General features: G+C 43.7%; 2 protein-coding genes across 2 annotated transcripts in view; one reads left to right on the top strand and one right to left on the bottom strand.

Annotated features, from left to right (window-relative positions):
- Positions 1–16387, top strand: part of LOC139338701 (uncharacterized) — a 147855-nt gene that overhangs the window by 37916 nt on the left and 93552 nt on the right. The window lies entirely within an intron of this gene.
- On the bottom strand, positions 987–4112 carry LOC139339014 (uncharacterized protein CXorf38). The gene is made up of 6 exons (XM_070974437.1): positions 3884–4112; positions 3311–3436; positions 2171–2293; positions 1768–1917; positions 1351–1569; positions 987–1267 (listed from the first exon to the last, which is right to left on the bottom strand). Exons 1-6 carry the CDS (start codon positions 4085–4087, stop codon positions 1157–1159), a joined length of 933 nt encoding a protein of 310 aa, XP_070830538.1. The 5' UTR covers positions 4088–4112; the 3' UTR covers positions 987–1156.

Genomic DNA, 16387 nt, shown 5'->3' with positions numbered 1-16387 from the left:
CTCTAGCGCGAACATTCTGTGCAATACACACCCATTATAAACTCACAATTTCTCCAAAATTGATCATGGTCACTGAACAGCGATTGATCAAATTCTATTATGGAATAATGTCACCTACGGAGGCATACATCATGACAGGACTTCCTGCTCTGTTTACTTTGAGTGCTTTAGTTGTTATTTAGATTCAACAGGTTATTCCGAACTTAGAGCAATGTTTGAGCTTTTCTATTTGAAACACTACATTTAATCTACATCTTAATGCAGCAACTAAAAGCTGCTAAAACATACAACACACTGAAGCTTTCATTTTTCATGATCCTACTGAGTGGGAGAAACATATTGTGAAAGATATATATTGTGCTTAACTTGAACATCTCTACAATGCTACTTTATGCTTGTAGTCCACTACATGTCAGAGGTAAAACACTGTACCTTTCACTCCATGCTGCATTTTCCACCAATTTAGGCTTCTAGTTACTACAGATTCATATTTTATGAACAATACATGCAATGGGCTTATAAAATATGATGCATTATAATAGAATAAGCTCCCGAAGATACAAAATAGGTAAACGTAGCTGCCAACACATTAATGCATCAAGTATAAATGTCATTGTGCACGGAAATCCTGACATTGCTCGAACAACGGATCAGGAATTCCCACAATATTTCCTGTGAACACCAGTGACGGGATTGTTATTCAGAGAGTAAAGCACTGTTTATGACCTCAAAGATGTTCATTACTGCAAAGATGTTAGGCTAATTCAGTGAAAGCCTCACAAGCTTCCTCTACTCAGTCAACAATGTGTATATGCATGACGAACATTACTTGTTGTCTACACTTGAGACTGTTGATAAAGCTTCTATTTTTTGTATTCATTTGTATTGACATGGATTCATTACTTTGTGGTAATAGATCTTATTATTGTTATTATTTTAAATTAACAACCAAGATAAAGACTGAGAAATCAATCAGATTTGGATTTGGATTTGGTCAGATTCTTTGTTTATTTACATTTTCAATGAAATACAACACAAATGCACATACAACCCTTTTGACCTGCTTATATTCTAAGCTTGACACCTTTTGAGTAGTAAACATAAAGACATCATGCACAATGTTCTCCTTATTGTCTCTGTCACCTCTTCCTCCTTCTTATTCTCTGGCCTCCAGTGATTTGATGGCTTGGAGCTCAGCTGAAAACCTGTCAGCCAGGTCTCTGTTGGCCTGCAGGAAACCACTCAGCCTCTTCAACTGCTCAGCATCCTGCAGAAGAGACAGTCATTTGAAGTCATATAACTCTTATATGTATTAAAGTGCACATGGGCATCTGTATTCATTCTTCGCACCTGTGTCTTTGCATCATCATCATCATCAGGAGCAGCAGCAGCAGTAGTAGTGTCCAGTAACTCCTGCAGCCTCTCTTGCAGCAACTCTGCCTCCCATTTGCTGATCAAGTCAGCACTGATCTCTGATTGGCTTAAAGAGTCAGACTCTAATCTGTCTGTGTCAGCAAAATCCATTTGGTCCCAACCGGAGACGCATATTGACAAATCAATGCCCAGCATCTGGACAAACAAAGCGAAACCACACACAAACTGTGTCACAAAACAGCACGAATGCAGCTGAGACTTGCCAGCTACCAAACACTGGACACAGTTTACTGCATCATCACCATCATCATCATCATCAGCAGCAGCAGCAGCAGCAGCAGCAGCAGCAGCAACAGTAACGCTGATGTTACACACACAGACAAATATGCTCACCTCTTCGATCTGTCGGCCAGCTGCTGCCATCTGTGGAACGTGGCTGAACTGCCTCACAAGCTTTTTCAGAGTGGTCTGGTAGCACCGCAGCCATTCATCCTTCACACAGAACTCACAGGAATGCATCAACTCATTCCTGTAACGGATCACCTGCAAGCACACACCCACAATCACTGCATCAGAGGAGAGTTTTCCTCATCTGAACTTGTTAAACAGTCCTCTGTCTGTGTTGCATACACACACCTTACAAACCTGAAAAGAGTGGACGCGCATTTCCGCCCGTGAACACGAGTTTCAGTCTCGAAGGAACAAAGTTTCCGGCATTTGCCCGCAGCTGTCATTCTACAACTTGACTAACCAAAAGCAGCATCGCATACCCGTTTTAAGCAACATGGAGGTTTACCTCTCGCACACATTTTAGATCCATGGACCCGAAGCAATCACAGTAGTTGATAAGGTTGAGCAAAGCAGAGGCATCGCACTGATCTGCCCCCGTCTTTTTCCCCTGCCCCCGTGGCATGTAGGCCTACAGAGAGAGAGAGAGAGAGAGAGAGAGAGAGAGAGAGAGAGAGAGAGAGAGAGAGAGAGAGAGAGAGAGAGAGAGAGACATGCTTTTACAGTCAAAGCCCATTTCCCTGTGATAGAGACAGACAGATTAATTATACTACCTTGTTTTGGCTCCTCTAAACAAGAGTTCTTTGTGTAATGTAACCCCACAGTCCTGTTAGAGGAGCTCAGACACCATCTGATATGTTCCTTTGACCCGATATTCCACTGGATGTCATTTATGACATCTACGACATAAAAATAGCTAAAAATAATCTTTTCCACACATGCATATTTTTCAGTTAGTTGGCGTTCTTACTAATACCATTTGGAGTGTAAGTAGACGGATGTGGCAAACATTTTCTCCAAAATGTTTAGTTATTTTGAAGGATGTGATGTTGGTACAGTAGTTTCTTGGTTATTGTGACAACAGATGCAGAGCTGCAACAATCAATCAGTTACATGATTAGTTGATCAACAGAAAATAATTCATTTTTTCAAGCAAATGGATCAAATATTTGCCGGTTTCAAAGGCATTTATCACTTTATCTGACATTTTATAGACAAAGCAATTAATAGATCAATTGAGAAAAAGATCATCAGAATAATCCATGGTTTAAAAAAAGTTCATTGCAGCCATAACTAAAGATACTGAAGAGAAGCCTCGCAACAATTTGTAATCCTATTAGTGCTTACTCTCCTCCTTAACATAAAAACACTTGATTTTTTTAATGTTTTTTTTCTTACTTTTCTCCAGGTGTGAGATCACTGCTCTGCATAATGAGACTACAGTGAGACGATTGGGACCACATTTCCCACAAACCTTAGCTGTGTTAACGCTGATGCAACAACACAGACTTTAATCTTACTTCCTGTGAAATAAATAAGTGAAGAGTAAAGGCCGGTGGCTGTTTCCTGTGATCCCAGCAGTTCAGTGTGTGTGTGTGTGTGTGTGTGTGTGTGTGTGTGTGTGTGTGTGGACAGATGTGCACACTACCTTGGCCAGCTCCCAGTGGTCTGTTCTCCAGTGAGGAGGGGAACAGTTGTCCCAGTTCACTGTAGCATCTGGCTGTCTGTGGTGTTTCAGGATCACTGTGTGCCACTCTGAACACGGCCTGCACAGCTACACACACACACACACACACACACACACACACACACACACACACACACACACACACACACACACACACACACACACACACACACACACGTTGTGTTTTTAACATTTGTGGGGACATTACATAGACTTACATTCATTTCCTGGAGCCTTACCCTAACCCTAACCATAACCACTATTTGCCTATTCCTAACCCTGTACCTACCCTAACCTTACCCTCAGTCTTCACCCTAAAATTTAATGATTTACATTAAGGGGACGTGCATTTTGTCCCCATAAAGCAGGTGAGTCCCCACAATGTGACTGTGTAACAGATTTTTGTCCCCACAACGTGATAAATACCAGGTCTCACAGACACACAGAGAGAGACGCGCGCGCGTATGCAAGTCACTGTAAGAATGAGTTGGAAACAGAAAGTAAGACGAAGCTAAATTTCCAGGCCGATCTAACCTTAGTGCCTCTCGGCCGGCATGAAGTTTGGCACGGTTTCCGCAGCAGACTGTTTTGATTGAGCAGGTCTGCGTGGAAAGCTCTCATGTGATGGGAGGTGAAGGGATGCAGACCCTCCCTCAGCAGGAGCAGACAACGCGCCGCTTTCAGCCAGTTCTTGTACTCCCTGTCGTTGAGCCGGAGGGCCAGCTCCTCCAGACCCATGTCTACTTGACTCCCAGGCAGGAAACGTAACAAAGAGGCCGAGCAAGTTCAGACATACTCCTCCTGCTAAGCCCCACCCTCTCAGTGTCAGCGGCTGAGCGGCCACAGGATGGCGCTGTGTACTGCAGAAACGCTGGGCTGCAGCTCTGAGGAGGAAGGAGGTGTGCTGATGGTGGCAGAGAGCTTTAAATAAACTAATCCAGGTTGCACAGCCTGCAGAGCCACGAGGCATGAGTGTAAATTGTTCTGGTTACACCTGAGCCCAGTGGGATGTGTCCACACTTTCAGACTGTTCTCTCTGTGTTTCGGCGGCTGCTTTCAGCTGTCACACGGAGCACGCTGTTAGAAACAGCTTGGCTTCAGTAGCATCAGCTGGCTGCAGTTTCCCTGACTGTACATCACCTGCAGAGGTCCAGAAGAAGCCTGTGGGCTTCAGGACAGCTTTGGGTGAAGCCTGCTGTCCTGCACCTGCCTGTCCAGGTGTGGTGTCAAAGCATGTTTGACCCACAGAGCAGGGCTGCAGTCCCACACAGCAAAGCAACTGCTGTATGGTACCAAGTTTTCAGGATGACTGTCAGAGCGTTGACCTTTTATTCTCAGGAAACTGCAGGAGCTGATCACTCTTCTGAGTTTCCTATAACTTCTGTGAAGGTGGGTGTGTTAGACGGTTCCTCTTGATTGCATAAAGCGGCAGAGTCCATGATTTTCAGGGCCAATGCGAAGGCAAGTGTTGGCTCCCAGAATTCCAGACTTGGTCCTTTTTAAATCCAACACATCTGTTGCTCACATGGCCATAAACGTTAAAGTCTGGCTGCGGGAAACTGCAGCTGATGCCTCATGACTGAAAAAAGGATGTGTGTAGCTTGATTAAGTAGTGGAGGGGCCTGTATGAAATCTGAAAATCGGCTGAAACTACAGATGTGAAAATTTTTGTCTCGCAAACAAAAAGTGCAAATGAAAAAATAAAAAAAACGTAAAAACTAAAGGGTTGAAGAAGAGGCTAAAATAAGTTGAGGTCAAAGTTTGCAGAAAAAAGAAAAGAAGTGAGTTTGCCAGACATATGTCGCTCGCTCTTCATATTTACTTAAGGCTAGCGGCTAGAGGCTACATTAGCTGGTATTAGCACAACACCCCCAAATCTGAGCAAAACGTCGGTGGTTGAGTCGCTTTATGGGTAATGTAGGAACCAGGTTTTGACATGAAAGAGGAAAGCATAGAATAATAAATGACAATGTCTTTGGTTCTGCTGCATCAATTTTTTAATGAGTCCAACATAGGAGTGCACTGCTACATCACTGGGCTAGTCTTAAGTCATTTTTTGGACTCTTGGGCAGGCTGTAAAAACAAGGGGAAAACACAAGGCTCACATCAGCTATAATCACTTAATTAAATCGATATGGCGAATTTGTGAGCCAACTGCTGCCTACATAAATCCAGCATATGTGGAGTAACATTATCATTCCTTCTCAGTCATGTTTGTGTCCACCTGATGAATGTAAGTAAGATACTCACAAAACCTTATAATACTTGTTTTTGGTTTAAAGAGGCCCCTCGCTGCTGGGGCTTAAGCAGGTTAGATCATCTACACCTTTGTTCACCATATCTGATTCCATCATCCACTGGAGTTGGTGCATTGTGCCACCCTGAGGCAGCCCCTGATGAGAGGTGGCATCACCAAGCTGCTACATCTGCTGTCTGCTGTGAAGATGAGGATAGGAAAACCCAGAAGAGCCGGGCCAGCAGGTGCATGCACCGATGTCCCTGAGGCTGCTGCTGGAGGTGTTCATCAGGGAGGAGCTGGAGTTTCTGACATATTCTGTGTATCGGCTGAGACTAGGGGTTTGCAGGAGGAGGGGGGCTAGACTAACCTACACCTATTTCAAGCCTGAGCAGTATGAACAGACTTGCAGAAATTGTTGAAAGAAAATTCACCCTAAAACACTTCAACTCAAAAACAGCGATTGGCATTGCACCATCCATTTCTGGGTCTGACGTGTTTGGACGAGGGTTTTTCTCACTGCTGCAGATGGCTGTCCAAACTTAGACAACATCACATTATTTTCCTAACCAGCTGCAGTTTCACAGCTCCTGTGAAACGGCAGCTACACCTCAGCTATTTTCACCTTTTACAACATCGACTGTAAATGTCAGCTTTTGCTACCAGGTGTAATGGGACAATGCTGCACATCAGAGAGAGTTACTAAATAAACGCATTGATTATACAAACCAACAGTCATTTAAACAGGGAAGAAAAGGCAATGCAATTTGCATTTTCACAAGTAAAGGAAACTCAGTATGCCACAATCCACTGTGAATATTGCCCATCAGGACTCCAATACCACACAGGAGAACGTCATGGAGCCTCGCTCACTCTGGATCTCGACACTTGAAACACCAACAGTCTTTTGTACGAGACGCTGACTTGTCGTCTGATTACTCCAGTCTGCCGCAGCTGTGGAGTTTGCTTCAAGCGGCTCGCCGGCACACCCAGGAGAAAGCAGGGAGAGAGAGAGCAGGTGATCAGTGGAAGCACAGGAGGTGCTCACAAGAAAAATAAAACCTTATCCAGCTGTGCCCCTAACACAGAATCAAGAGAAAAACAGTTTCTTTCAGCTGTCAGTTTTTCTCTCTCTCTCTATATATATAAGAACTGAAATAGGAGTAGAAGCGGGATGCACAAAACATTATAAAGTGAAGACATGTAACAGTAGGCATGGTCACATCAGCAGTGTGGATGGTGCTGTCTGTTGCTCAGTTTGGCCACCACTTTGGTCCAGACAGAATTATGTTCAGAGCTGCTGAATAGAGTGCCATGGAAATAGGTAAGTTACCACAGAGAGCATTTTGTTAAACTTATTTGGCAGATCATTTTGAAAACTTTAAGGTGGCTCTGTCAAGACTGCGCCAACACGAGTCATTGCATTTATGTTGTTGGAAAATTAACTTGGACCTCTGACAATAAGCAACCTTGGACACTGACAAAGATTGACAAAAGATAAAAAGTGAATCTGATCATTCCTTGAATAAAAAAAGTATTCAGCCTTGCTAGTAGCATGCCCTTGGAGATGTTAGTGTCAGTCTGTGAGAGTGAAATGGGTTCATGGATGGAAATTTTGTATGGGCATTCAATTTAATTTTTTTAAATGTAGCCTAATGCCTTTGGTTATCTCTGAGCCTCTCCAATAGCGCCACTTCAACGTGAAAATTGTGGTTTTAAGTAAACTATCTTAACAATTATTGAATGGATTGACATTCCATTTGGCACACACATCCATGCCCTGATGAAGAACTGCAACTTGTAACTTTGCATCAAGTGCCATCAAAAGTTTAAAATTTTAAATTGTTCAATACCTGTAAAAGTAATGAAATTCCCACCAGCCTCAGCTGTATTTTCTGTGTAGCGCTAATTAGCAAATATTAGCATGCTAGCAGTTTAAACTAAGACGGTGAATGTGGTGCTGATGGTGCTTTTTTTTTCTTGGGCAGAATTATTTATTTATTTTTTAGTCTACAGTTTACAGTCCCTCGCATGCCAGCAGGAAACAACAGCAAGCCGTTAGCATAATCAAACTTTTTCTGCATTTTGCAAAGACCAAAGGTGTTCAGGATTCATATAAAAGGTATGTTGCATTGTGAATCATGCCATCTTATATCAAATCATATTGTGAAGATTTTCTTACCAGGGATGGAGACAGTATTTCTGGTCATGCGTGATGCTGAGCCAGTGTAAGTGTTTAGGGCCTTTTCTCACTGCTCATTAGTGTATGTTAGTGCGTTTAGTTTATTTGAAGTGCCTAGCTTCCTAGTAGTACACTGAAATAAATCATAATTAGCTTGTTATTACTACAAAGCGACATCTTCCATGGCTTTGTTTAAACCAAGCAGCCACATTAGCCAACTTTGCGGGAACTTGTGACCATGATTGCATTTATTCTGCATTTTGCAATTGGCAGAGAAAAAATTAACAGAGAGAGAGAGAGAGTAGAAATAGTATCCTGACCACTGGCAGTGAGTGGATGTCCAGGTGTTCCAGCTCTTTCACTCGTACACTTGAGTTGTGCTTTAGTTTTGCCCACTCTGATAGAGTGGCGACGTGTACATGACAGCCTGAAAAACTCATGAACAGGACTGATTCACGCCACTGATTAAAATGACCTCACACAAAACACCTCTATCAGAACAGAGTTGGGTGAATGACTTTCATTTTTCTAAGCAGACTGAAGGGACTGGCTCACCCTTTTTTTTTTAACAGTTTAACAGACATTTCCACAAAGGGTTATACACACAAAGGGAGAGACACACAAATGCAATGATGGCTCGGAAGGAATCTGAGAGAAGGAGAAAAAGTTAGTGCATCTTTAATGAATACTTCATTAAAATATCGTACCTTTGTACAAGTGTAGCTGAAGTCTTACTGTTAACTGCAGCCCAAAATCTACCACAAAGGGCTCATACAGAAAGAAGAGATGCAGACAACATGACAGATTTCTTGGCTATGCTGGAAGTGATCGGTAACGACCAAGTTGTTAAAAAGAAACTGACAGGGGCTTGCAGTGCAAAACACACAAACAACCACATTCAGAGTTAAGTTTTGGATTCTTTAACAGAAATAGTACATTCTTCCATCATAATTTAGGACAAGGAAAGTGAAGTCTCTGCCCTCATGATTGATGGAACTAAAGACACAAAAAAGAAGGCGCAGATCTCCTTAGTGCTTGGGTGTTATTACAGAGGAGCTATAGAGAGACCGTCTTGCACTTTGAAGGTACCTGCCTTGATGCTGCAGGAATTACAGAAAAAAGAATCCAAGTCCTTGGGAGATACGACCTGGAGTACCGGAGTAACCTGGTTGGGGAAAACTGAGGTGCTTCTGTCAAGAATGGCAAGCAATCCAGCATTCAATCTCGAATTAAGGAGGTGGCAAAGCAGGCGTTTATCTCCATTGTGATGCTCCCAGCCTTAATCTGCTTCTTGTTGACGCAGTCAGAGCAGTCCCACAAGATGAGTGCTTCTTTGCGTATTTGTATGTCTGTCCATCTGGCTCTGGCTATGTTCGCACAAAGTGTCAGAAAGAAATGTCTGATGGAACACCCAGAGAGCTTCAAAGATTACGTGACACAAGGCGGCATTAGACTACCTGCTATTATCCGCGTCTTTGAGGAGACAGCTGCAGAAAACACTGTCGACGCACGCGGCCCGCTCGCGCAAACTGACCTGCAGTTCACTGGACTTTTGGTGATATGCACTAAGGATTTTTGGTGATGCAAAGTGTCTCTCTGACACCTTGTCTCACTTTCTTCAGTCTCTGTCTCTTGATTTAGCTTCAGCTGTAGATCTAGTTGAAGTTCTTGTGCAACGTTTTCAACATTACAGGGATTACATCTACTTCAAAGAACCCCGGAAACAAGTGTTAAATACTGCTGAACAATGCAGTGATGAAATAGAACCTCTTCCAAAAAGAAAGACAAAACAGAGCAGAAGGCTGGATGGGCAAAGTGTAATGATAACATGCTGACTGATTCAATACACCAATTTATGAAACAATGATGGGCAAATCCTGCAAGTGCTCTATTTTGCTTCAAGTTATGAAGGCAACATAGACGACCTCAGACACGAGGGTCTCATGTGCCATAAATGCTACCATGATCACTGAACCAATTTAAACCGGTATTCCATGAGCTCTTCAGATTAGTCATAATACTGAATACTGCTGACAGCTCAAGGTGCTCAAGACCTACCTGAGATCTTCCATGAATGATGATAGACTGAGCAATCTGGGTGTTTAAAGTGTGGAGTCTGGACCAGCAAAGCCTCTGGACTTTAGTGACGCGCTTTGCCACAAACCACGATAATCGCAGAACACTGATGTCGTGAGACAAAATGTGTGGCACAGTCAGGCCGTATGTATATGACACATAAAGGGGGATTCAGAAGGAAATATTAATGCATTTGTACATTAGTTTGAGAGTTCTTGTTTCAAAAGAGAGGACATTATTGACTTTGTAATAAGTAAGAAGTTGGTATAGAGTTTTTGCAATTATCTGCTTTGTGTTCTGACCACAGTTTATGAAACAGACATCAAATGTAGAAGACCCACTTGTTCTCATGTCAACGGAAAAGATCAAAATTTGAATTCAATATGAGTGACCATTTCGTCTCTATGTTGGAAGAAACAACCTTTGCTATGTGTCCATATATGAGATATATATCAGAAATGCAACAATTTGGTGTCTGACCACTCGCTCTTATCAATAAGTCACGGTGGAACAGTCATTTCATACTTTTCAAACGTTTTACCTCCTCTACCATTGCACAGAAATTAGGCATTTTCTTTTGAAAGTGGTCACCAGTGGTTACCCGCTGAGACAGTGAGAGAGAATGAGCTCGTAGTGCTGCTGAGCTGAACATCTGCTCTCAGAACAGCAGTAATACTCTGTAGCTTGGGGCACTTGTACTTTGTACCTATAGTGTTAGCTACTTTACCTGCAGGAATAAGAAAAAATGTTGGATACACTGCATATTATTTGATCCGCAGCACCACTGCCTGAATTTTAATGTAGACTTACATGCTGTATAAAATAGCTCCTTATTGTCTAGCTAGGCACATTTTTAGGTTCATATCATAGTGACGTCTGTACTACTCTGGTCCCATCCTGTCCACCCCATTGAAAATGACACTAACACTTATATAATGCAGTTTCGTCTTTCTGTTTTTAGGGTAAGGGGAGACATACAAGACAAATAACTCAGTAGGATTGGAAAAAAATCCCCCCTCATTCTGAGTTTTTGTTTGCCTCTGTTCTTTGTTTGCTCTTTGATTGACTGTGCCCAGTGCATTCTGGGATGCGCTCTAGCCTCCATGACCCTGTCTTGGAATAATGATAGAATGATGAAAGAAGGAAAGGTAAATAGAGTACGTCACCATCTTGTTTTTGTGACTGATTTAATTGTTGTACAGGATAACTGGCCCAGAAACGCAGCTGAAACAGGCGGAGAGAGTCACAGGATCCCCAATTAAAACATATTACATTACAATTATGAGAATGAAAAGACGTTTGTGTTGTATCAAATAATTTCATCTTTACATGAAAATTTAATTAGTCTTTTAGGATGCACAGAGAAAAACAAATATCCCTCTATCTTTGTAATTGGATCTCTATGGATTTGACGATAGTTAAAGTAGATTAGACGCCCTGGAGTATGTGAGTGTGTGTGCATAAATGAGCCCTGTTCAGCAGGCAGTGGAGGGGACACAACAATATTAATGTGGGTGTGTGTGCGCGCTCGTAGGTACGCATGGGTGAAAGTGTGTATATAAATACATATATGCAGAGTGTGTTAGAGTGTGTGTATGCGTGTGTGTGATTGCCCACAATCCCAGCAGGGTGTTTTTTTTAAGCAGAGGAGATCAAAGAGACATTAGTATTCTGAAATAAATCACATGCTCGGGCCTCACTGTGCGGGTCCCCAAACACATACACAGGAGACACTCTCTCTCTCTCTCTCTCTCTCTCTCTCTCTGTCTCATTCTCTCCATCTCCTCCTTTCTCTTTCCCCTACCATCTCTCTCTTCAAAAGGCACCACCAGCCCGCACCACCACCACCCCTTCCCCCCACGCTTCCCCCTCCTCTCCCCGGCCCCTAGCGGCCTTCAGAGCTATCTGCTTACTGGCTCTGAATCCTTTGTTACATCCTTTCAGTTTCTCACGTTCCAACTTGAGCCCCGTCTCCTCCCTCCGTCTGCAAATAAGCAGGAAAATGCTTTGTCAGAGAAAACTGTTGTTCATCGCTGAAAAAGTCAGAAACGCAAAGTAGGGGTTTTTGACAAGTATATCCTTAGGGAGAGACCTCCATCTCTCCCCCTCTCTCCATCTTTCTCCTCTTCTCCACCTGCACCCTCTCTTTCACACCTTGCGTTCGCTCTGCCTCTTTTTCTCCAGCTCTCTTCTGAGCTCAACAGCAGAATGATTCCTGGTGATGGTGATTTTTTTTTTTTTTCTGTTTTTCCGTCATGTGAATATCTTTTTGGAGGAGCGCGAGCACTTCCAAGACTTCTGACAATGTTACGACACACTCACAAGTCCTGAAGAAATGAGAGCTGTTCTGCTGGGCAGCCAGCATCAGGCGGACTTAACTCTGCTCTGAAGGATGGTCACTGCTTTCGCCAGCGGGAGAAAGAGGTGGAATAGAGGCAGAGAAGTGAAAGGAAAAGGCGAAAAATGATCGACATGGTACAGCCAGAAGAGGAAGAAGCTCATTTTTAGCCACAGAATTAGAATGAGTCGAACATAAATGCCCCCTGTGGCTCCCTGACAGTTGCAATATCCATGAGATTCAGGGCTCTCTTTGTGCTTTGTTGTCTGTCTGTCTCTGTGCGTGTGCGTTTGCATGTATGTGCGCATGTGGGGACGTGTGTGGGATGGATAAGTTTAGGCCAATGTGTACATGCATGTACTTATTTATGTGAGTGCATGTATCTGTGCGTGTCTACTTGTGTGTGTGTCATTTTGATATAGCCACCCACATGAATATGCAGATCAGTTTTAGAGAGCGTATGTGCTCAGCATTAAAGCCCACTCTCCACTGCTGACCCAATTTCACACACTGCAGTGTGTGTGTGTGTGTGTGTGTGTGTGCGCGCGTGTATGCATACACTTGCTTATCAATGCATTTCGCCAAGCTTGGAAAAATTCTGCGGTTATTAAGACGGAGGTATGTGAGTGGGTGTGTGTGTGAGAGTTGGCCTGTGAGTGTTTGTAGTGTCTATGAGGCAAAAAAACACACGCGATAAGTCTCATCCAACACAAACACATTCACAGCTGGATGTGAATACAAAAATTCACCTTAATACACGCTGACCAAACTGCATGCCTCTACGAACTGAATCACATCCTGGCACCATCTTTCGATCTCTATTTCGTACACATGCTGGTTTCTGTAGTGCACGGGCTGACATCCCTTCAGCCTAAGTCTTTTAAATTTAATATTGTACTATTTAGAACTGTGAAAGAAAATTTGCTTATTACGTTTTTGCTTAGAATTAGTTGAGAGGATTGATACCAATCTCATGGCTGTAGGATAATTAAGAAGCTGCAGCCAGCTAGACTGGCTACCCAAAGTATAAAAATGATCAGCTGTAGTTTTGTTTATATGTTGGACTGTTTACCAGCTAAATGCAGTTACATCCCCCTGCTTCCAGTCTTTATGCTAAACTGAGACAAGAGACAAGACAAGAGTATCGATCTTACTCACGGCAAGCAAACCAATAAACATATTTGCTTACTTGCCATATTTTGAAGCCATAGGGTAACATGCACATGATAACAGGCCGAATGGTCTTGCCATTTATCAGCAGCTGTTCCGACTGTTGCGTGAAATATGTTTAAATATGTCTTTGACAAGCTTATCATTTTTGATGCTTGGTGACATGAAGTGCAACCACTTTATCTTTTTTAATTCAGGTGTTTATTGAGTGACAGCAGGAGACAGACAACAGCTCAGCAGTGGCAGTCAGCAGAGCCATGCCGGACAAGCCAGCATTTCATCCAGCCACCAGTAGATGGAGCTGTTGAGGGGAGGGAGGCCCACTGGCAGAGCTGAGGTAATGGCTCTCTGGTCTATTGTTCCCTGAATTCATCCACACACTCCACCCTCTCCTTCTGCCTCCAGTCTCATGGACTTCAAAGGAAAGGAAGGAACAAGAAAATAAGGTGAATTCATCTGCCCTCCTACCCCATGCCTACATGTTGCAGCGGATGTGCTTTTTAATTGCTTGTGCTAAATACATAACCTATTTTTGTATTCTTTATGAAAGCCTAAATGATGATCTGGGTAGAATCTATGCAAATGCCAGAAGCTCTCATAAAACATTAACAGTACCTCATACAAGCAGAGCACCTTGAAAACAAAAAAAAGGACAGTGTAAAGCAACGGCTCGGCCAGTGCATGGCTTAATAAGATCTGGCACCGGGTGCTGCAAACTCTGACAGACATTCCTCGGCATCTTTAACCCTCAACCCAGAAGCCTCTGCACAGACTGAACTCTGTGAAGTAGATCAATGGGAGGATTATCGCAGGACCAAGATGCCTGTTATAGAGCAGCTCTGTGCTGCCTCAGTGAGGGGAGAAGATTGAGAGGCTTTCCTTTGATCTTGTGCTGGCGCATCTGAGAGGGCCCGCTGCTGATGATAATGATGCTGAGGCCCATTGCAGAGAGCCAGACTGGTGCTCAGCCCCGCTCTCACTCCCATTCCTGTACTGGTGACATAAAAGGCTGGCCTGTGGAGGGTTGAATGGGACAAACGGATTTAGCCGGCCGGATTGTGGATTCATGTGAATTTATCCCAACAAATGTGAATTTTTTCTTCCTGGAAAGGAATGTTACTGATGCAACAGTGGTGTGTGTGTGTGTGTGTGTGTGTGTGTGTGTGTGTGTGTGTGAGTGTGTATATGCTCCAGTTGTTTCCTCCGTCACATTAGATCCAGCTGAACACCTCTGTCCTCTTTCAAGGACACCCCTCCCTGCTGCATGTCTCCGTCCCTCAGCCTCTCTCTCTCTCTCTCTCTCTCTCTGTCTCTCTCTCTCACACACACATCTCGCATATACACACTTCACACACACTCGCACTTCCTCTCTCTCACTCTGTGTGACAGGCCACGGTGCTGGAGATGGCTGCTGACATTCTGGACAGTAAAAGGCTTAAGGTGGAATATGTGTGTGTGTGTGTGTGTGTGTGTGTGTGTGTGTGTGTGTGTGTGTGTGTGTGTGTGTGTGTGTGTGTGTCTCAGAGGCAGATTGGGGAACCTCACAATTCCTCCTTCTGTGTATCTCTGCATCTTATCTGAGCGAGGTGTTGTCACACACAGCATCTCTTAACGGCACACCAGCGCTGGCGTCTGATTCTGGACCGCTGCTGTCATTTTATTGACTCCTTTTTGTTTCTGTTTGACCGTTTGCCAAAGCTCAATGATTATGATAATAGGATGTGAGGTCAATAATCTCTTAATTAGTGCTAAGTGGGAATTAGATTAGGCTTTTGTTCATTTCAGAAACAGCTCTAGTTAACCAGATTAGCTCAGTGTGGATTAGGCCTGGGATGAGGACAGAGCCGCCGAGGTTAGAGAGGGAAAGGTTGAAGTGTTCGGCCTGAGGTCACAGCCATGCTGACCAGGAACGCATTATCTGATTGGCTCTCAGTCAGGTTCGGGGAAAGGTGTTGGGACAGTCCACTGGCTACTGAGCGGGGCCAACAAAGTGCTAGAGGCTGGAGGCGAGACAGTTCAATGATACAGGGTGATACAAGACAAAATGTTGGTCCTTTCACTAACTCCACAGCAACAAAGCCGACGTAGCACCTCTCTCACGTTCTTCATGTTCTTGTCTCTCCTCCAGTGTTCTGTTATTTCTTTACTCCTCGCTCTCTCATCCCTCTGCTCCTAAAGAGCTTTTCTCTTCAGCTGACCTCCTATCCACTCCATTTGATGGGCCCCCGCTAAGAGGACTCCATCCCCTCTCTCTTTCTCCCTCGTCTTCCTCCCTCTCACTCCCTCTTTTCTCACCATCTTTTCTCTCTCTCTCTCTCTCTCTCTCTCTCTCTCTCTCTCTCTCTCTCTCTCTCATCATCATCCTCCCCACCTTCCTTCCCTCACTACCCCCGTCTATTCTGTGGCCCAGCGTGGGTGGCTGAGTTTAATGAATTCTCTTTTCTCTCTGCAGCCAGGCACTGATTTCTGATTGTGAAGAGGTGTGTGTGCGTTGTAAGTATGTGTGCGTTTGAGTGAGTGAAGCACACACAGACACACACCCTCACACACATACATATTTTACTCACTCACTTTCACCGCCATGCCTGTGATCATTTTATCAGTCTAAATAAATCTCGGCCTTTATCCCGATCAAGGCTTCAGGTTCCACTTCCTCTTTATTAAAGGAGGAAGTCGCAGACTGTCAGCGTTAAAATAGATTTGCCCCGGGATGTGTCTGTTGTTATAGTGAACACTACCTGCTGTCTCCTGCAGCCAGAAACATGAGTCAAGAGTCTGTTTTGTCCTCTGCCTGTGATGTTTTACTAATGCACAGGAAAATAGAAAGACAGTCAATGACTGCAGAGAGAGACAAGACCCCAGATGATTTTTAGCTGACCAGATTCTCTTTTGTTGTGCATAAGTAATAAACGTACGCTAAAGGTTGCATAGCAGGCTCTCTGTCAGTATGAGAGTGCTGGAGGAGAATTTTCTCACCGTGTAGGATTTGGCAGTACGAAACAGCATATTGCCATGTTATGCATCTGCCATACATGT

This window comes from Chaetodon trifascialis, chromosome 11 (genome assembly GCF_039877785.1).
Source record: "Chaetodon trifascialis isolate fChaTrf1 chromosome 11, fChaTrf1.hap1, whole genome shotgun sequence".
In the NCBI taxonomy this organism is placed as follows: domain Eukaryota; kingdom Metazoa; phylum Chordata; class Actinopteri; order Chaetodontiformes; family Chaetodontidae; genus Chaetodon; species Chaetodon trifascialis.
This window is presented reverse-complemented; position numbering and strand designations above follow the sequence as displayed.